This window comes from Drosophila suzukii, chromosome 3 (assembly GCF_043229965.1).
Source record: "Drosophila suzukii chromosome 3, CBGP_Dsuzu_IsoJpt1.0, whole genome shotgun sequence".
Lineage (NCBI taxonomy): Eukaryota > Metazoa > Arthropoda > Insecta > Diptera > Drosophilidae > Drosophila > Drosophila suzukii.
Window position 1 is genome coordinate 90704386 of NC_092082.1, and position 21286 is coordinate 90725671.

Genomic DNA, 21286 nt, shown 5'->3' on the forward strand with positions numbered 1-21286 from the left:
AAGGTTATGACTCCCAAAGGTATAAGTAATTTGTATCATTATCGAGAGTATCTTACAAATCACTCGGGTTTTAAAATTTAAATGGAATTTTAGGTGTCCTGAAGTATCCAACAATATATTTGTAATTTAGAAGTATAATAAATTTACTCAAAAAGTTTTAAGCCTCTAAAATTACATTGAACAGTTGCTTCAAAACCCTAGTGATTTGTGTGACACCCCCCATATATTCAGATATTACTAACATGTAGTGCCCCCTCTTCAGTTTTTAATGGGAGTCTGTCGGTACTACGAATAAATTGGGTAATCAAGAACGTCACCCTAATGACAACACCCATCCACGCAAGCCCCATAAAGAAGGACATGTACCCTTTTGGCCATTGTAGCCGGGTTGTACAACATATCGTATGCTTAATGCATAACTAATGAAGCAGCAGCTCCTACGTTCGTGGCACGACGCTCGCAGTCGCTTGTGGCTAGTATTGCACTAGCATTTGTGGCGAGGCTGTCACTAGGACATGCCACAATTGTTGGCCTTTAATACCAAATGCCCCAATGCTGCAGTGCAGTGCAATCGAATCGAATCGAATGGAATCGAGTGGCCAATGTACAAGTCTCTCTGCTTCTGCTCGTTTTTGGCTGCAGAAATGTTTCGTGGTTCGCAAAGTGCCGCTGACGCCATCGAATTAGATTACAGAAACCGCTTTTGTACGAAATGTTGGCTAATTAGACTCAGGTTCACTGAACTACGTAGTTGGGTGTATTACCAGCAAAGGGTTTCATATATTTTGAAATCTGAATTTTATGCCAAGCCGCCCATAAAGGAGGATTTCAAAAATGCACTTTTTATTTGAGTGGCACTTATTTGCATGGCATCGGTTTGGCTTTGGCTTTGGGTCCGGGATCGGGATCGTTGGAGCCTGAGAAGTGGCGGCGTAATTCGTTCTATACTCTACGAACTACCCATACTCGCTTTGTCCCGGAGTGAGCATGCGATGGTACTCATAATCTGCATTCGGAATCTAATTCAATTAAGCAATGTTAATGGCCTGGCTGCGGGACGGGTACAGCTGCGGTCAGGAAGTTAGTACACGGGTATGTACACTGAAAAAAACACTAAAGTTTTGCTTACAGTTTTTATAAATGCTTAAGGTTTAATCACTTACCATCGTAGTCCATAAATATTGGCACTGATTAAATGGAAACATTGGGTTAGGAACTCTTTTTAGAGAAAATATCTGTCTTTGGTTACTTAAGTCAGAGTTCGAATCCCACCGCTTCCAATAAAGGTGTATACATTTTATAGCCTAGTTAATTATAATTATTGGATTGATACAAGTAATATGAGTTTAATATTTTCAGTAATCCATAAGGAACACCCACATATCCAAAAAATATAACATGTTATCAAAATGCATAAAGGTTAGTAACTCTTGGTTGGGCTAAGGATGGGTAGTTATTGATGGTATAAGTTAAACATGAATTGTCCATCATATAACTCGAACTATTCTCTCTGTGTAAACACATAGGTGGGAAGCCCCACATAACGTGAGCATCCAGAAGATGTATTCCCCGTTCTCGCCGAGACCGGATTGAATTTCCACCTTATAAATCTACCATCCGCTCCGTACTTTTCTTCTGACCGCAACTGTGCACACACATTCGCCCCTGCCATCTATATATGTATTTATATATATATATTTTCTTGGCCGGACCGAAACTGATCTGGGCAAAGTGATTGTTCAGTTTCAGTCCGCCAGCAAGGCATCTTTTGGTTATTTGGTGCGCATTGGTCCCAAATCGAATTGTTGTTACTTTTAGTCATTTTTTCTCCTTTTGCTATTGCTGGCCAGGAATAGGAATGCAGTATGCAGTTGTACTTTGTGGAGCAATTAAAGCGGCGAAGAATGATTTAACAGCCTCTGGAAAGCCGAAAGAATCATGTGAGAGGGCAGAACAATGCACTCGTTGTGAGTTGTGACTTGTAACTTGGCTTACAGCAGTAAGGAAATTTAAAATTATAATTGCAATCATAATTTTTATGCTACTTATATGTCGAAGTAGAGCTCTGCTCAAGTAATTTGAAGCCAGTTTATTACTTGGCTTCATTAGTTCATTCGCATTTAGTGCTGATAGCGTAATATTTTCTTGAAGCCAACAGGTTGCACATTTTTTTCAGACCTCAGTGACTGAACCACATATATTTTCAAAGAACTTAACGAACCGGTGAGCTTTTAAAATATATAAATGTCTAGCCAACTATTGTCTTTATGGGTTTTGCATTTCTAGAAGCTAAAAGTCTTGTTTAAGAACAACACTCGCGAAACAAAGCAGTTTTATGTATTGCACATGCAGACTTTAATACGTAATTTGCTAAAAATACAAATTATTTCGCTTATATTGCACAACCTAACTATATTGCCACACATTATGATACGTTTTTTTTATATGTCGGACGTATGCAACCAAGAATTCGCAAGAAGGTAAACTGATTTTAAATGGCGCGACCAGCAATTCGAGCTTATGAGGATGGTTAAAGCGAAACCTTATAATTTTGGCTGACACATTTCATTTAACCTTTTCGTATCCGGTGATCGTAGGGTATCAGAGTCTACTGCAATACATCGTTAAATTGTTGTAAGCCCGGTCATTGAACTCTAATTTTCTAAATAATTAAACGTAATACAATAATTTGTTTTAAATAAATAATACCCTTTCGAAATCTTGGTTTTCCATCACGTTCATCTACCACATTTTATCTGCAAGCCCGTTCAAAAATATTTATAATTTAAAACTTTTTGTTAGAGTAATGAATTTTCCAATCGTAATCATTATCATTCATTTTTCTGATCTTGAAATGAGTAAACTGATCGGCACAACGAATCAAATTGTCGCGGAAATGGGACATTCGAATTGTAAAAGTGTTGACAGAACCGGAAGACAAAAGCAGAGCTAACACACATTATGGTAATCCGAACCCTCAATAAATTTTGCAAGAAACTACCTTTTTATAATAACGAAAGAACTAGAAACCGTGGGCTTAACTTTATTAATTCGCAGCTTAGGGGCATTTAGAAAGACAGATCTAAAAGCTTAACTCTTTGCTGTTAAGAAACAGTAAAGCGACCTAATGATGTACATCTTCGCTGAAAACCCTTGCACTTTCTTTTCAAGTGAATTATGAAAATGGAGGCAACAACCCATGGGTTTTAGCACCATGGAGATACTGGGTTAATAGCCACTAAGCACATGTCTTAATCTGTAAAGGCATTAGGGTAGAGTCCGCAATGGAGATTTGTGTACTTGTTTAGGTTAAAAGCTGTTTGGATCTCTAGTTCACATATGGGTGGGAATATTATAAGGCAGATTAAGTTGGTGCTTTTGCTGATCGTTTGACATTTCAAATAACTAGATCCTAAAAGATTATCATAAGATATTCCCAGTTTGGTAGACCAATCTAAAAGATTGGGGCTATAATAAAATATTTAAGTAACGATATTACTATTATAGCATCCGGTTGAGAATGATAATATTTGTTTGGTGTGCGACTGCAAACACCTCGCAATGATATGATGGTAATTTCGTGGATAGCAAAGCAACTGTCTCATTGTCCCAATACAATGGGAATGGAATATGCATATATGCGACTCTGTGGCCGCCTGACAGGTACAAAAATGCTGTCTGCCCCTTTAGTGAACTTCATTCATGCACCGGGATCGGGATCGGGATTGGATCGGCCTCGGGATCGGATCGGATCGGTGAGGTAAGCGGGTTCGGAAAACTGCGGCCACAGATTGCTGCACAAAATCGCAGCAACATCACCTAAAACATTTTAATAAAAACTTTTACACAGCCCCCAAACACACAAATGCAGCTAAAAACAAAAGAGAGAATAAAAAACTAAAAGCCAAAAACTGGTTCCCCATAACATGCAGTGCAGAGCCTACTCCCAAAGTCCCCTCTCCAGTATCCCCATACACCTATGGAAATGAAACATGGTGGTCTTTTATTTACCTTTGACTTAACAGACCGCTGTTAGCCGTTCAAGATTTTCAAGAAGTGAAACATACATATCTACATGCACCTGCAGATCGTGGATCGCAGTACCTGTACTGCATAGGCGAAGCCTTTCGCACTCGAAAAATGGTCATATCTATGGCTATAGCGATGTGTATGGTGGTATGGTATCAGCTGTGGTAAACTAGTCCCCAAAAACCAGTTTTACCGCAAAAGCGAATGCCAACCAGAGAGAGAGACTCGACTCGATTCCGATTCCATTCCGTTCCATCTGGGATTTAGATGGTAGCGCCCACTTGTTGCTGAAACAAGAGAGACAGGTAAAGCGAAACAGTTCCGATCCGACCATCGAGCCGATATCACGTACTTTCGCGCAGTGTATTATTATGTGCTTAATCGTATTTTAGGAGGCTCCCGCGATACCGGTTTTCAAGCTGGTATGAATATGCCTAAGAGCTAATTTTTTAAGAGTTATATCTCTCAAGAAAATGTGTAAAGTTCAGAATGGTCCGTTTATGGCGACGTGTGATGTGTGTGGATCCCAAGATATTTGTGGTTTCAAGACCCTTTAAAGGGCATACTACCCATATATCTCCTATGCCAGTGAATAAAAAATATGAAATAATAATAATACCCGTTTAAATAACAAAGAAACCCCGGACGGCAAACAAAGCACCATCTACGAAGCATCCAACGTTAAAAAAAAATTGTAGCTACCCACAACCGAAAGCAAGACTTTCTCTTGCCAATTTATTGTTTACCCAAATCACACAATTGTGTAAAAACAAACAAAAATTTCACATCAGTTTAACCATCATCATTTAACTCAAGTCAAAAAGAAGTATAGAACACTAATGTGGAATGTGAACGTGATCGCTGTATTAAATGCCAATCTGTTTATGGGCTGGTAGAAAACACACACCACGAATTTATTTATCGACCGGGATTTTTTGCGGCATTTGCAAAGAAACAACCAAAAAATAAAAAAAAAAGCGAAAAACGTTTTCTGTCAGATCGGCAAATGAGGTCACGTATGTCGAGATTTGTGTAAGAAAACTTATACAGTCTTGTTCACTGTACAGGCAGACATAGATAGTCATCAACTTGCCATGCTACTTTTACTACATGCTACCAAAAACTCCCACGCGCCGCTTTGTTGGTCGCTTTTCGCGAAATATTAAGATTTATAATTAATCCCAGGGAGGACAGCCTCGAAAGGGAAAAAAGAAATAACTAAAAATCAATCTGGTGTGGAAAAAACAAAGAAAACCTGTCTTGTGATCATCACTTTTAAAATATTGTCTCAATCCGAGTTTTACGACAAAGCAATGCATAATATAAATATTAAAAAATCCTAAAAAAAATAGTGTCGCGTGTGTTTTTAATTAATTTTAACCTTGTTTATTGTAGCGTACGGGTGGCAAGAAAATACACATTTAACCATCACAATTCCGAAATGTAATTGGGGATCAAGAATTCCTTTGTTAACGGCGTGTGATATCATTTTTCACGTTGGATACCTAGCAGAAATATTTTGAGCTTTTGCAATACTAAATCTTTAGAACAAACGGTAAGTACTAAGTTATTCATCATTAAATTATACAGTATCTATACAGGGGAAAAGATTGGGAGACAAAGCAATGCTCAGAGCATCATAGATTAATCTTCATTTGCTTAAATGCCCCGAAGCAGTTTATAAAGAAGAAACATAATCACCTAACAGTTTTTTTCAGCGGCAAGTCAGGTCAATTAATTTTATTGTCACCAAAAAACTTTGTACAATGTCTTAGTTTGGTCTTAAGTTATTGATCTATCAGCATATAATAGTTATATTTAATAATTATTATATTATATCATATTCTGCTGTATAAAAGCCCAAACCTACGGCTTTTAAGCCGATGACCATTTAAGACAATCATATTTACAGATTATTTCTGTTAGTCAGCAGTTGTTTAAGTTTTGGTATAGGCGTCCTGAAAAAAAGCCAATTCATTAAAATTAATCATCAAGAAAAATGATTCCCAGTAAATTGGCTCTAAGATTCTTGTTGAGTTCATTAGAACGATTATAGTTTTAAAATCGTTTGAAGTCATTAAACTTTTTAAAAGCCATTTTGCCAAAATTAAAGGAAGAGTAGTTTTTAGCACCCAGCTTATAGATTATGCACTCCCATACCATATTACATGAAATGAATTCATATTACCACCTCTTTGTAGTTTAAAAATGGACACATTGATATGGTTTATAGGCTGATAAAAGACCATATTTTATTGTCAGATGGTATTATGAAACATCTCACGAGTCAAAGAAGTGAAATATGCATAAAAGCGTACACTTTGTATGGTCGGCAGCGCGTCCTCCTGTCCAATGAAATTAAAATACAATAAAACACTCGCTGGATTAGCATAACAATCAAAGTTGGGGCTGACAGAACGATCGAGTATGATTGGTGGGCCGTTTATATCAGGGTATCCCGAGGTTCGGTCCCCCAAAAACCATTCGTTCCTTTCTTGTTTATTTAAGATTTGTGTGGCAACCATCGTTCGCATTCCAAGAGATTTCAGATTTAAGTTCGGTACGTATTGTACCACATTCAAAACTAGAAAATGTTGGCAAAAACAGCATCAATAAGCAACAGGTTTCCCGTATATCGAATCTGCACCCAGCATTCAGGCATTAAGGCATTCAGGCATACAGCGCGATACCTCGGCTTTCGTTTATTTTGCAAACCAGTTTGGCACATTCGGCTTTTTCTATAAGTTTCCGGTTGAACATAATCAGCAACTGACTTTCTGTGGCCACCACCGAACCGATCTCGAGTTCCAAGCTCCATGATCCATACTCCATACTCCCTGCTCCAAGCTCCATGCTCCTCCGACTTTTGTTTATACGGGGGGAAATGGTATTTTGTACATGTTCAGTGAAAGCGGAGGACTGGCAGCGCTTTTCGCGATTTTCTCGGTTTTCCCGATTTTTGCAAATACCAAATAGCAAAGCGAAACATTCAAGCCCCATATCAATACAATGTGATATCTCGCACTTGGGTTACGCAATGGACGATCGTTGCTTTTATGATTTCGGAGATTATTTCAGCAATAGTTGCGTTTCGAGACAAGTTTGATTCAATTCGAGATTGCAGCACACACATTGGCAAAATTAAATAAATCGTTACAAAATGATACACACTTTTATAGCTTTATTAAGTTTTGTGTATGGTAATTGAATAATCTTAGGCAATCGAATTAAATTAATCAGTAAACAGTTTTCGAAAAGCTGTAACGCTATAATTATTTTTTTAGTCTAATATTTTAAGTCAAAATCTTTATCAGACGTAAGTATATATATTTTCTATTTTTTTTTATGACTTCCAAAACTTCCGCCCACATAAGCAACATTGCGGATAAGTAATTTCCTTTTGGCTCCATTACATTTTTAATATATTCTTCCTGTTGCAATTTATAGATATACCTTAGATTAATGCAGATTATAACCTTCCAAGTTTAAGTAAAATGATTGCTTCATTGCCCTATTGCCTTATCTGATCAATGATGAGGTTTTTTATTGCCAAACATAAAATTAAGATTAGTAGGTAATATAATATTGATGTTATAATTTTCTGTGCGAAGAACCCTCGTTCGTTAGAGCTTGCACTTTATATCTTTATTTTATGATATATTTGGCTAACTAACCCCACTAATCCCATACACTACCTATCCATATCTAATGAGCTAGAGCAAATAAAAACCGAAGAAAAAGCGAGAAAACCAGAAGATTACCTTCGATCTGTTTCATTAAACAAATGATCCGAGTAACGGATACGATACGACTCGATGGGATAGGATGGTATAGGGGAGAAGTGGCTCCTGGTGCCAACGAGTCTTGGATGGAGATTCAGATTGAGATGGAGATGGAGATGGAGTGGGTATGGGGACGGAGCGGAAAGCCAGCGGATGCAAGAGCTGAAACTTAGGGATAGAAGCCGCAGAGAAGTGGCTTCTAACTTCTAACTGTAAGCCAGCCGCAGCCGCAGAAACAGCCACAAAAGTTGATCGGCCAGTCCGGGCTGGCCATTTAGGCACTCGATGAGATGAGGTGGGCAAAATGTGCAAAATGTGCACCTGATCGTGGGGCCCGTTGTCTAGTTTCTATCTGCTGGCATGGCTTCCCACTTTATTAACCAATTTATGATCCCACCGTTATGAACTTTTCTCTGTCAATATTTCCGCGGCCAAGTAGTGGTTTCGAACGGAACTAGAAACTAGGAACTAGGAAAGTTTTCAATTTATCTAACTATTTCCAGAGCCTCAGATCTTCGCATCTTAGATTTCCACATCTCCATATACGTTCGTATACATACGTACGTATATTCGGCATTCGAGAAGAGAATAAAAGAACGGCTAAGACAACGCCAAGTTTGTTAAATTGTTTATTGCATATTGATATCACACCATTTAAGGCTTGAGAAGCCGTCTTTGCATACAAAAGCAGCAAAAAGCAGCGCATGCAGAAGACATTTTTTTAGCTCTTGAGCTCTACTCGGATTTCCACATTCGCTGTGTGGGCTCTGGTGGCGTAGGTTAAAAAATAATATTCAAATCAGACTCCAGATGATTTACAAGAAATACATATTTGTTTACTTTTATTTTCAGCAAATAAAATGACTGCCAGAAATCTCACTCCTCAGCAGGGATTGGGCTTTTTCGGACTCCTAATCCTGCTCTGCTCGGCGGTTTTGGGCAAGTCGCAAATGTGCGAGGTGGAAACCGGTCAAACGAATATTATTCTGGATATCGAGGAAAGCCGAGAGTCTTGTAAGTATTCTTCATAAAAATGTATATAATGGCCTAGGCTAACTAAATAATTTGAACAGTTTAAAATGGCTTTAAACAGGAAATATGAGTTTTTAGACTACATACTTCACCGTCAAATCTATTACGTGAATGCAAAAACATGAATGGCCATATGCTTTTTAGACAAAATGCTCTCAGAGCAACCTCGACTTCAAGATCATAGACTAAAAGCACGAAAGGTGCACCACCATAATTATAATTTTAAACGTGTTCAAGCACATAGGCAGCCCATCACATCACATCAAAGAATAAAAGGCACGTCGGACCAGAGGAATTAAAAGTACATTGTAGATACATTGTATAATTTACATGCCGCAAGGGTGAACCCTCTATAAGGTGAAGCTGGCCAACTTTCAATGCCCTAATTGGTTGATTTTGGGCGTGCTGTTAGGTAATTTCAGAGCTCAATTAGATTTTTTACTATCCAAAGGGTTCCCATACAAAATTACTTAAAGTACGCAAATGGTACGATAGAGTATTAGGAATAACTATATCTTAAGCAGTGTATACATATTTTTTAATATGAATGGCTTGAGGATCATAAAATGTTAAAAATCTTGATAAAATTAAATATTATGCTTCGTTGTGTAATGATATGATCTCACTTTTGGAGGCGCTTACAGTCGAGTAACAAGATCACGCGAATTTTAAAGACTTTCATGCGCATATATGATGCATCTACGAGATGTGCACACAAATATGTGCATATATATACACAACGCAAGTGATCGCTGCAACTTGACCCCAAATGCAAAGAGAAAGGCTGCTGTCTGCAGTTTTCTCAGTTTTCTCAGTTTTCTCGTTTCCCTCCCGGCATGTTTGCCGGTCTAAAAGCTACTTGTACCAATAACCCAGCTTTATTTATTAGACATCAACTTTTACTATATTATTTATGCGTTTTTTGCAGTTATTGGACAGCCAACCACTCCGCCAGAGCTTCCAATTTTCGGCGATCCGGAGACGGAAATCGCTTTGAATTTGGTCTTCCCGAAAGGCCAGCCGATCTTTCAACTGAACGGCAAGAAACTCCAACTGCTGCAGCCTCTGGATCGAGATGAGGAGAACCTCAGTCACATTGTCTTTCAAGTACATTGCCCTCCTCCCCATTTCGGCTGAAGATCAACACATTTATGAACATATTTCACCCCATATCGTTTCAGGTCTCCTGCACCATTAGATCGACAAACAAAAAGCGCACCATTCCCATTATTGTTCGGGTGTCGGACATAAACGACAATGCGCCGCGTTTCATGAACACGCCCTACGAGGTTACCGTTCCCGAGGTGAGTAAATAGTAACACAGCAAATAGACATTTTCCAGCGTCCGCACGATCAGCTTTTCGTCGCCTTTGTATACCCGAAGTTTGCCCGCATTTCTCGCTGTAGTTCCTCCGATTCGTCCGAGTTGGGTGCCAAACGGACTATCACGCTGGAAATGGTCACAGATGCACTGAGATAAATAATTGCACGTTTCGATCACTTGGGGAATTGAGTTATATATCAGATGAATATAAGAGTGAAAAGTAAATCTGGGTTATCTCTTAGCTACGCTTCTTTAGGAGATACATTTTATCATATAAGGTTCTTCCAGTATCAGTATTATTTTAACCTTTTCTTTTTGTTTTGCCCAACGAACTACTTCGTTTTTATAGATAAACTTATAAAAGATCAAAAGCAATATAGAAGTTGGTAAGATAGGGGTTCTTAACTTGAAATAATTCAATTTACTAGGATTCTTTTTAGGTTTTACTACCTTTCGCTATAAAATTAGACTTCTTTCAATCTTAACCTCGTAAATCCCCAATCGTAGAGTTTGTTTCCTGTGCATTAGTCAGGTGAATGTGCATAGTCTTCTCGACGCGACAGCAGCAACTACATACTGAACACTAATGAAGTGGTAGTGAACATGTTTTCAGCGCTTCAGCAACACAATAGCATGTCGAGCGGATCGGATCCCCAGTATCCTTAGTATCCACATCCACAGTATCCCCAACCATCAGAATCCGAGGAGAGGATCTTGAAATCGGCGGCAAGTGCGGCAAGCACTGCCGGCTTTTAATCACGTATTTAGACTAATAACGTTCAATTACAGAACTGTTGACATATTAGAAAGCAGCGTCAGCAAAAAGCATAAAACAAAGCGGAAACGTGCTACATACAAGCCCGTTCGAAAGAACCCCTATAGTGAATTACCTGCCGAAGAAACCTTGCCAATAAACGTGCTAAAATCGCACCTGTGTCTTTACATAATAGGAGAAACTTCATTTAATGAGCCACACACTTATTGAGATATTAAACCTGTAGAATAATTGACTAAAACGTTTGTTTTCAAAAGAACAATCATGAATAAAGAAATTATAACTGCCTGACAATTTAGTTAATAGATTTTCAATTATCCAGAATAGCCTGGAAAATTAAATAATTAACTTTAATATGACTCTCTTATACAAAAACACTTTCCGTAGTCTGTAATAAACTTTAAATTGAGAAAAAAGAATCATCCTTGAATCTTTCGATCGCCTAGAACCTTGAAAGTATCCCCTCCCCACATAGTAAATACAATAAAACTGAATATATATCGTTCATTGGAATTTGCAATCAGGACGTTTACCCATACGAAATTTATTTAACAATGTGAAGCCTTAAAGTTTAAGAGGCCTGGTGCGGAATAAACAAAAGGGCAGCCTACCTGCGTCATCGTTTCGTTCGCAGAAAATTGTATATATAGTGCATTGTAAATTCGAGATCCAGGTCCCTTTATATGGCGTTCTGCCAGTCAAACTGGAATATAATTGGTATGCACTTGCCGGCTTAGGCGAACACTCCCAAGGGACCAAAAAACCCGACGATGTCCAGGGAAGAGAAGACAAGACAACAGAATCGCATTTCATTGCCGCTCTATCAAATAATTACAAGAACCGAGATAAATTATACCTCCAGAGAGACCAACGTAACAATATGGTATCTGCAAAATCAATACCGAAAACAGAGGACCATGGGAATTCGTAAGACTTAAAACCGAAAATTATGAAAAGCGAAAAAAGATGACCTAAGCTTGCATGCCATTTAACAGAAAAACTGAAAACCGAATCGCAAAGTTCAGCAGACGAACAATGTCTTATGTACACGGGTGCTCAGCTGCAATTCTGGGTACTAAATTACCAACTCAAGAGTGCAGTTGCAGACTCCGACTCTCCATCTTCGAAGCAAGTAGCAAACTTGCTCCTTAACATCGCTTTAAGAGGCTGTAACCGTTATATAACAAACCCAGCAGGCTTTTGGATCTCATCTCTACCATCCCAGCCACTTGACGCTAAAAAACAATGCGAGTAAAATAATGATCTCAGAGTTTCCGTTGGCTCCCCAGTTGGGGTCCCATGGGAAATGTTAGAAAATTTTAGCAAAAGAGTGGAAAACTATTTGTTGCTTCTAATGCTGCTCGCTGAACTAGATACAATTTATTAACCAGGCAGGAAACACTTTCGGTTCTAAAATAGAGCGGCCTCTCTAAAAATACAAGGCCCCCGCTGCTTCCCATGTCGAATTAACTGACATTTCAATGGCTTATGGTTATAATACCTAATAACAATGTTTTTCTTTTCTTCAGAGCACTCCGGTGGGAACTACTATTTTTCGGAATATTCAGGCCCTCGATAAGGACGCTGGTGTCAATGGGCTGGTTGAGTATTTTATAGCCGAGGGCAGTGCCAATTCCACCGATATCGAGAAATATAGTGCAGATGGGTACGGCACCTTTGCCATATCTTTTCCCCACCAGGGTCAGGTAAGATCTGTCCTAACTCTTTTTTGGAAGATATGCTATATTTTCTCCCCTCTTTTATTTAGGTTACGGTAGCCAAGACTTTGGACTTTGAAAAGATACAAACATACTACCTTACTATTGTGGCTTCGGTAAGTAACGACTTAATAATTAATTAAATTATTCCAAAGGGTTAATTAACTTACCCACTCTGTTATTACAACAATTAAAACTTTGGGCGAATAGCCCCTAATTATCTTGTTACTTTTACCCGCATTTTAATTTGTTCCATACCTTTCACTTGGGAACTTGGTTTTGAATGATGTATTATTTCATTTTCAGGATCGGGCGCGCAATACCGCAGATCGTCTTTCATCGACCACAACTTTGACGGTTAATATAGCCGATTCGAACGACTTGGATCCCTCGTTTATATATAGCGGATGTGCCTCCCTTGATGGGGCCTGCATAAATCCGGAGTACTCGGCATCGGTGCCAGCTGGATCCCTCTTAGGAGTCCTAACAGTTCTGCCCGAAAGAATTCAGGCAGTGGATCTTGACACCATAAACTCGCCAATTCGCTATAGTTTCGCCAGTGGAATGCCCGGAAACTATGCTGATTACTTTCAGATTGATGAGAACACGGGGGTGCTGAAGCAAACGAAAGCCATAGATACTTCGACAGCGAAAAAGTATGATATCATAGTGAAAGCAGAAGAGGTTTCCCCGGGACCCCAACGTTTCACAACGGCCAAACTGGAAATTTTCGTAAAGCCAGTCGATGCCAATCCCCCCGTGATATCATCCTCACAAACGGAGGGCTATGTGGATGAGAACTCACCGATAGGAACTAGGGTCTTGGACTCGAATGGTAATCCTATATCGTTCAAAACCACAGATGCCGACCTGAGTGACACCGATCCGAAGCCAGATTATATATACGAACTGACCACCCCATCGTTCAATGTAACCGCCGATGGTATTTTGATAGTGAACGAGGATAACCTCGATCGCGACCCTCCGGCGCCAGGACGTTTCAAGTTTCAAGTGGTGGCCCGGGAACCGCGAACCAATGCGGCCAGTGCTCCACTGAGTCTCACGGTCCATCTGCGAGATGTGAACGACAATGCCCCCAAGCTGGCGATGGTGCCGCCGATCTCCATAACAGCCGGGGATCAGAGCGAAAGTCGACTGGTCACCCAGGTCATGGCCACCGACAACGATGAGGGCCCCAATGCCGTGGTGACCTACTCCATTTACCATGTCTCCAACAACGGTATACAAAAGTTCACCATCAACGAGACGACCGGTGAGATCCGAACCCAAGGACGTCTGCTGGCGGGTGAGCAGTATAGCATTACGGTCCAAGCCACCGACATCGGAGGACTGTCCTCCCAGGCGATCGTGGAGGTTAGTGTGACCCCGGGACCCAACACGAAGCCCCCGCGATTCCAGAAACCCATCTACGAGGTTCAGGTCAGCGAGGGTGCTGAGATCAACTCCACGGTTACAGTGGTTCATGCCGAGGATCCGGAAAACGATGCTGTTGTCTACTCCATAATGTCCGGCAACGACCTACGGCAATTTGCGGTGGGCCAGGAGAGTGGGGTGATCATAGTGATAAGGAAGCTAGATCGTGAGAGCTTGACTCGCTACCAACTGATCCTGAAAGCAGAGGATACTGGAGGACTCTCAAGTAGTGCCACTGTGAATATAAAAGTAACAGATATCAATGATAAGAACCCGGAATTCGATGCCTCCACATTACCCTATATCTTCCAAGTGGAGGAGGGTAAGTCGCAGGCTTCTGTGGGAGTGGTCCATGCCACCGATGCCGATGAAGGTATCAATGCGGAGATTACCTACTCCATTCCTACTGATATACCATTTACCATAAATGCCACTTCCGGGGAGATCTTAACGGCCAAGGAACTGGACTATGAGCAGTTGAATGAGTATAAGTTTGTTGTCACGGCTAAAGACGGAGCTCCTGATGCTCGTCTGGGAACTGCTAGTGTTACTGTGATGGTACTGGATCTTCCGGATGAGGTGCCCAAGTTCAGCGATGCCCGCATTGATGTACACATTCCGGAGAATGAGGAGAACTACCTGGTGGCCACTGTGCAAGCTTTTGATCCGGATACGGTGCCGGAGATTACCTATGTATTAAGGAAAGGGGACGCAGAACTCTTCAAGGTATCGGATAAAACCGGTGAAGTGAGGACCCTCAAGGGATTGGATTATGAGAGCCAGAAACAGCACCAACTGATCATTGGTACAATAGAGAATGATGGTGATGGACCAGGGGATACTGTCCTCTTGGTGGTAGATGTTGAGGATCGCAATGATTTGCCACCGAGGTTCATAACCGTTCCCGATCCTGTGACCGTAAATGATGACCAGAGCATTGGAACCATCATAGCCACTCTTCCAGCTATCGATGGAGATGGCACTTCGCCGGGAAATGTGGTTCGCTACGAGATCGTGGGGCGTGGCAAGGCCCCCAAGTACTTCCAAGTGGATCCCGACACGGGGGCTGTACGGATAAGAGATGAACTGCGCAAGGAGGAGGATACGGAGTACCAGGTGGATATAAGAGCATATGACTTGGGGGAACCCCAACTAAGTTCGGTGGCTCCTCTTCGGGTAGATGTACATCACCTTCTGGCCAACGGCAATAATGAAATCAAATTGGACAATAAGTTGGAAAGTGGGATGGGTATGAGTAGTGAAAGTATAGGCCTGGCCTTCAGTGATGATAGCTACACGACCAGCGTGCCAGAGTCAATGGAAACGAACAGCAGTCTGAAACTCATTCAAATAGTGAATTCAAAGGTTTCCACAGATGGACCACCGGCCTTCAAGTGTGAGTTTGTCCAGGGCAATGAAGAGGGCATCTTCAACTTGACTTCTGCAGATCATGGTTGTAACCTATTGCTCATCCAACCCTTGGATTTTGAGAACAAAACCTCTTTTACCTTGAAGTTGCGCCTGACATCGCATCGCTACTTTGTCAATCCGCTGAAAGACACCACCACTGTGGAGATAATAGTTCAAGATGAGAACGATAATGCCCCCGAGTTCGAGTTTAATAGGCTGCGTGGTCAGCAAGACACTTTCTACACGGTGGTCACCGAGGAAATGGATGTTGACACAACCATTTTGCAGGTGCGTGCCACAGATCGTGATTCGGGTAAATTCGGAACCGTTCGATACGCTCTCTACGATGATGATGAAAACCGTGTTAATATGGTAAGAAATCGATATATTACCATACCTCATAGTTTTTATTACCTTATAATTGATATTTCCAGCCCACGAGCTTCTTCATGATGTCCGAAGATACTGGAGTTCTGAGAACAGCCAAGCATTTTAAAAATGAAAATGACTTTCCCCTCACATTTTTGGTGGAGGCCCGTGATAGCGATGCCCAGGAGCAGGGATCCCATCGCACGAGGGCCCGTATAGTCGTTAATAAGCTGGCGGATATAAATCGTATGGCCTTATCCTTCCCGAACGCAGCACCTAGCGATCTTCGGAACTACTATACTGAGCTGGAGGAACTGCTGGACAAGAAGACCGGACTAGTCAGCGGTATTGAGCGCATGAGCAGTCAAAAGTATCTGGCCAAGAACGGATCGGTGATCGAGAATCCGGCTGCCACGGATATATGGTTCTATCTCATCGATCCCAAAACAGAGCAGCTGGTGAGCCGTAAGGATAGCATTGTGGAGACCACTTTACTGGAACCAGCTGCAAGATCTGAGCTAAATATCGCCTTACCAAGGGCCACCGCCGAAAGTATTTCATTTCCCCTGGAAAGAAAAGAACAGGTTCATAAGGTGTGTTTTACTTCTTGTGATAAATATTTTTTTGGGTTATATTTATTTTATATATGTTATTTTTCCAGGTCAAAGCCGCTGTAGCCATCGATAACGAAGTCTTTCCCTTTACTCTTATTGCCATATCACTTGTTATACTTATTCTGGGAACCATTGGCATTATTTACATATGCATTTCTTGGTCAAAGTAAGTAAATATAATCCAATGTTTACTGTATAATAACATATAATTTCATTTTAATAGATACAAAAACTTCAAGCAACGCATGCGTCAGTATTCCTCCACGAATCCAACCCGATATGATCCTGTGATCGTAAACCAACAGGCCTCGAATGCCAGTGAAACGATAGCCAACATGAAGGAGTACGAAACCCAGATGCTCGCCATGGCAGTGCCTCCGGATGTAGATGACGATCTGCAGCTGGACTTCAGTGCCAAGAACCATGCCTTCTCGCTGGACAATGTCAGCTATATAACGCACAAGGAGAACACCAATGGAGGTGGCCAGTCGAGTCCATCCCACTCGGATGCCACGACGGCCACGATTGCTACTCTGCGCCGCCACAAGAATCTCAACAATGCCAATATGAACAACAATCTGGCCATCAACAACAGGCAGAACACCTTCAATCGAACCCTGGAGATGAACACTCGGAACAATGCCAATCCCCTGGGATCTCCACCCCCAAATGGTGCCCTTTCGGGGACCTTGACTTTGGGTCGCATCAAGCACCAGAATAGCAATCATTACCAGAACGGCGCCTACAATATAGACCCAACTGGTCCTAACAACATGGCCAATGCCAAGAATAATGCCTACAGTACGATGGGAAGGCGGGGAAACACCTTCTGCGACGTGGGATTGCTCAATGGCAATGGCGAACTGATGAATGCCACATTGGGTCGCAATGGCCAGCTCAACAATCGACTCTACGGTGGAGAAGTGCCCATCACCAACCCACTGTTTCAAAGGTATATGTCTATAAGTTCCTAGGTGTACAAATCCTACAATAATGATATATATCTTACAGATCCAGCTCCGATCACAATCACTTAAGCAGCACAAACGAGAACGTGTCCTTTGGCAAAAGGGACTATGGTCAAATAGGCTTCTCATATCTAAACGACTTGGATAGATCGGAGGTTGAGACCACCACGGAACTGTAGGGTATATTGATTAAGAAAACTGGTTTCAACATATAACAGACTTTGTTGATATATTTAGCTGCCAATTTATATTTTTAATAGTGCATTTTAACAACGAGAGCGGTTGCCATCCAATTATGATCATAGCATATGCAATCTGTAAATATTTTAGTAGCAATACTGAATGGAGGAACTGATAACTGATATATTTAACTGTGCTTTAAGATCAAATAATTACAGTCATTACTTTTAAGACAAAAAGAGTGCATATTTTATATTTTTTAAGAATCCGCAAATGCTAGGCATTTTCATCAAGGAATGTGAATTGTTGAATGTATATGTACATGCATGAATATAATCAAATTATTAAGTTGTATAAATTATGAAAAGCAAATAAATGTAAATAAATCCGAGAAAGCAGATATTATTTTGATAAACTAAGGAAGTGACTATTTATTAGTGATCCCTTTCCTCAAAGAAAGGAAATTTGGCGATGTACAAAAACCAATTGACAATTTCCGATAGAAGAGTTACATCTAGGATTTTTTTGTTTAATATAAATTGATTTATGATTGCAACAGTAAACATATATTCTACAAAGGTTTAAGAAGTAGTACTAGTTGGCTTTTGTATCGACTCTACAGGTTTAATGTCGTCTTTGTGGTCTTCGTCATGAGCTGTGGTGACGTTGAGAACTTGGTTCGTGAACAGATTATCTGAGGGGTCCTCCATTTCCGTTTTTATAATGGTACCCACGCCCGCAGACACGGTTTCATCTTCTTCGGTCTCCGACTCGCATTTCTGTGGATTAAAGTGTTTATCAGCAATGAGAAGCAGTGCTACATTTAGCTCTAATATGGTTAGGATTGTGGGTTATTACATTTACAACGCTATCGAACTAGTTCATAAGGGCATCAAACCAGGGCATTTGCTCAATGCCCTCGAGCAATCTCAACACCTCGTTAACATTGCTATCCGCCTCGTCGATTTCAAAGTTAAGTTCGCTATTGTCTTGCACCGATGAGGATTCTTCTAAATCTAAATGACGTTCGATAAGATTGTCTTGAGCCTGAGTTTCAGCGTGGTCAACGGAATCGTTGGACCCTCCATCGCCTTCCTCCTCGAGACCTAAGTCTAAATGGGCATCGTCCACACTGCCATCGTCAATGGCTAAGCCCAGGTCAACACTGTCCATGTCTAGAAACATGGAGCACTCGTCGTCGAGGGAATTGGCCAGGTCATCAGCCGTGTCGAGGTCAAACTCGAATAAACCACTTGCAAAATCCAAGAGATCATCACCCTCAGCTTGCATTTCATTATGTGGATCTTCTCCGACAAAATTATCGACACCACGGCCTTCTGCGAAAATACTTTCTTCCGACGGAGTGCTTGAAACTTCATAAAACTGGAGGATGAGAGGTCGGCAATTTATTCAGGGTCGATCACAAAAGGCTTAAAAGCAGTACAGTACTAGCACTTATATACATGTGTTTCGTGTTTGTTTCTCAGTAGATAGTAGATAGTATATATACGCTTAGCTTTACTACAAATCAAGTCTAAATACTAGTTACGCAGTATTGTTTGTTACAAACTGTTTAACAGTTCGATTACTGTTGTTTCGGCAGTTATGTGCAACACAACTTATGGCAATGAGTGAAGAGGCAGTTGGAATATTTAAGTAGTAACGTGTGGTGGTTATGGCGTGGGTTAGGTTTAGTTTTTGATCAACGCACCTTTTGTATATACTGGCGCTTGGCCGGCGCCACGGTCAGATGCAGTACGCAACTGGAGTCTTCGAGAATGCTGGCCACCGGCTCCTGGCAGACCACCCCACTGCGTTCCACGCCGCATGCCCGGAACAGCACCTGGCGCTTATCCTCCAGGATGTGCTTGCGGCAGTGCTTGCAGCAGGGTAGTGTTCGCTCTCCGCACTTGACCCCGCCCTCGGTAAAGACGCACTTGGGGTTGCTCGACTTGGACGCATACAAGGTGTCCCGGGCGCGCTTCTCCTTTAGTTTCTTGTACAGCACTGCCTCCATGCCCTGACGACGATGGTAGCTGTTCAGCGCCTTCAGCTGTTCGTACAGTTTACGCTCGTGTGGCGTTTCCTTTAGCTGATCGTGGATGCTGCCTGAAAGTAGGGTATTAAATATGTTTTCTCTCAAATTTGAAGAACTTTCAAACATACAATATAGTTCCCGCTCACGGCGTATTTCGTGCAGATACTTGCGACGCCGCTGTTTCAGGATGTGCTGCAGATGCGAAATCTGCTCGCGGTAGAGCCCCTGGAGTTTAATCAGCTTGGTCTCGGCAATCCTAACTGCCTCGGCGCGCGTATAGACGCCAGCGTGCCTGCAAAAAATTTGGGTTATTAGTTGTTTCCTAGGATAGGTTGTGTAGTCCTTCTTTCTAGCTTTTTACTTCTTTAAAGAAGAATTACTTATTTAAATAGTGAAAACCATCTTACTTTAGCGGATCATCATCTTCAGAGTCAATGCTTTCATAGTCCGATTCGTAGAACTCGATATCCTGGGCGGTGTTTCGCAGACATGGCGGATCCTCATCGTTGCTGGAACTGTCAGAAGCATAGTCCAGAATGCGACGACGCTTGCGAGAGCTTTCCACAACGTGTCCTATGGAATTGCGGTGATCTTGTGTGACTAAAAGGGGGAAGAGTTGTCATGGAGTTTGAAGATTAGAGAGCACTGCTTTGATACCTACCAAATGGTGTGACATGCGGCGACACCACATCGATTTCATCATCGTCCGGCTCGGTCTTTGGTATCTCTGGCTTGATGTCCTCCACATTGATGTGCGACGAGAGGCTGTGGAGCAGGGTTTCGTTGGTCTCCACCCGGCTGCGAATACGACCCACATTAAGGTGAGTCTTCTGCAGCTGCGTCTGACGGTTGTGCTCGAAGCAGAGAGTCGTCAGGATCTGCTCCTTCTTGTTGTCGTACTTGGGCACCGCATTGATGCACTTCCTCCCGTTCGAGTAGACGTGCGAGCACTGGCGGTAGTTGGAGCGCGGATCGCGCAGGATGTGCCGGATGCAGTAGTCGTAGCCCTCGATCCGCATCAAACTGCATTCGTAGGTGGGATTGGCGCAGTACTTGATCTTGGCCAGCTCGCTGTGGATCTGCTCCCGCAGCTGCTGCTCCTTGTCCGGTGTGCAAGGTGTGCCGGTAAAGCGGGCGCACTGGCGCAGCTGGTTCGGCGAAAAGCTGGACATCTTGCTGCCAGTTTAGTTTTCTTAATTCAGGGTTTTCTCTTAATTTTCTGTGGCGAAACAAAAAAATGCGAAGCCTGCTTTGTGTGACCGTAGCACAAAAACTGTAAAATACCAAACGCATGTTCTGGCTACGAGGTGGGAAACTTTGCCAGCAGGCCAGCATGGTTTTAAACCATTAATTGGACTCCCTAAAGGAGTTTATTATTTTTATTTTTAGTTCTATTTTATATTTAGTAATTTGTTGCAATAGCCTTCTTGATTTGTATTATATCACTGTTATAACCAAGACAGAAAATAATCATTATGATTATTATTAAATTCAAACAATTCTCTTTATTGGTATTTTAAAGAAATTCAATGGCAGAATTCATTTTGTCATATAAAACATATTTAGCTTTGTAATCTTCGCAGCCGTTGCAAACTACTGTCCTCGAATCTTGC

The 21286-nt window shown here is 41.5% G+C and overlaps 3 protein-coding genes across 4 annotated transcripts in view; 2 read left to right on the forward strand and 1 right to left on the reverse strand.

Annotated features, from left to right (window-relative positions):
- Positions 1-21286, forward strand: part of LOC108015488 (small ribosomal subunit protein eS8) — a 65477-nt gene that overhangs the window by 35472 nt on the left and 8719 nt on the right. The window lies entirely within an intron of this gene.
- Positions 4322-18054, forward strand: Cad99C (cadherin 99C). The gene is made up of 12 exons (XM_036819401.3): positions 4322-4451; positions 5425-5584; positions 8664-8825; positions 9772-9950; positions 10025-10147; positions 12472-12648; positions 12711-12776; positions 12967-15876; positions 15939-16466; positions 16535-16653; positions 16711-17439; positions 17499-18054. The coding sequence occupies exons 3-12, from the start codon at positions 8672-8674 to the stop codon at positions 17632-17634; spliced, it is 5121 nt and encodes a 1706-aa protein (XP_036675296.3). The 5' UTR covers positions 4322-4451; positions 5425-5584; positions 8664-8671; the 3' UTR covers positions 17635-18054.
- Positions 18036-20956, reverse strand: dgt1 (dim gamma-tubulin 1). 2 transcript variants are annotated; one of them, XM_065866441.2, is made up of 6 exons: positions 20335-20956; positions 20081-20273; positions 19802-19965; positions 19347-19744; positions 18494-19018; positions 18179-18414 (listed from the first exon to the last, which is right to left on the reverse strand). In XM_065866441.2, exons 1-5 carry the CDS (start codon positions 20843-20845, stop codon positions 18512-18514), a joined length of 1773 nt encoding a protein of 590 aa, XP_065722513.2. In that variant the 5' UTR covers positions 20846-20956; the 3' UTR covers positions 18179-18414; positions 18494-18511. The 2 variants fall into 2 exon arrangements, with proteins under 2 accessions (XP_016937447.4, XP_065722513.2); XM_017081958.4 differs by lacking the exon at positions 18494-19018 and having other exon boundaries at positions 18036-18414; positions 20335-20935.

What these genes read in the sequence shown, in the direction of transcription:
- dgt1 (XM_065866441.2), bottom strand. Translation starts at nt 20,845, where the DNA reads ATGTCCAGCTTTTCGCCGAACCAGCTGCGCCAGTGCGCCCGCTTTACC. An exon ending in GCCGCATGTCACACCATTTG is followed by an intron (nt 20,274 to 20,334) that starts GTAGGTATCAAA and finishes TCCCCCTTTTAG; the next exon opens with TCACACAAGATCACCGCAAT. An exon ending in AGCGCCAGTATATACAAAAG is followed by an intron (nt 19,019 to 19,346) that starts GTGCGTTGATCA and finishes CTCATCCTCCAG; the next exon opens with TTTTATGAAGTTTCAAGCAC.
- Cad99C (XM_036819401.3), top strand. Translation starts at nt 8,672, where the DNA reads ATGACTGCCAGAAATCTCACTCCTCAGCAGGGATTGGGCTTTTTCGGA. An exon ending in ATGAAAACCGTGTTAATATG is followed by an intron (nt 15,877 to 15,938) that starts GTAAGAAATCGA and finishes TGATATTTCCAG; the next exon opens with CCCACGAGCTTCTTCATGAT. An exon ending in ACCAACCCACTGTTTCAAAG is followed by an intron (nt 17,440 to 17,498) that starts GTATATGTCTAT and finishes TATATCTTACAG; the next exon opens with ATCCAGCTCCGATCACAATC.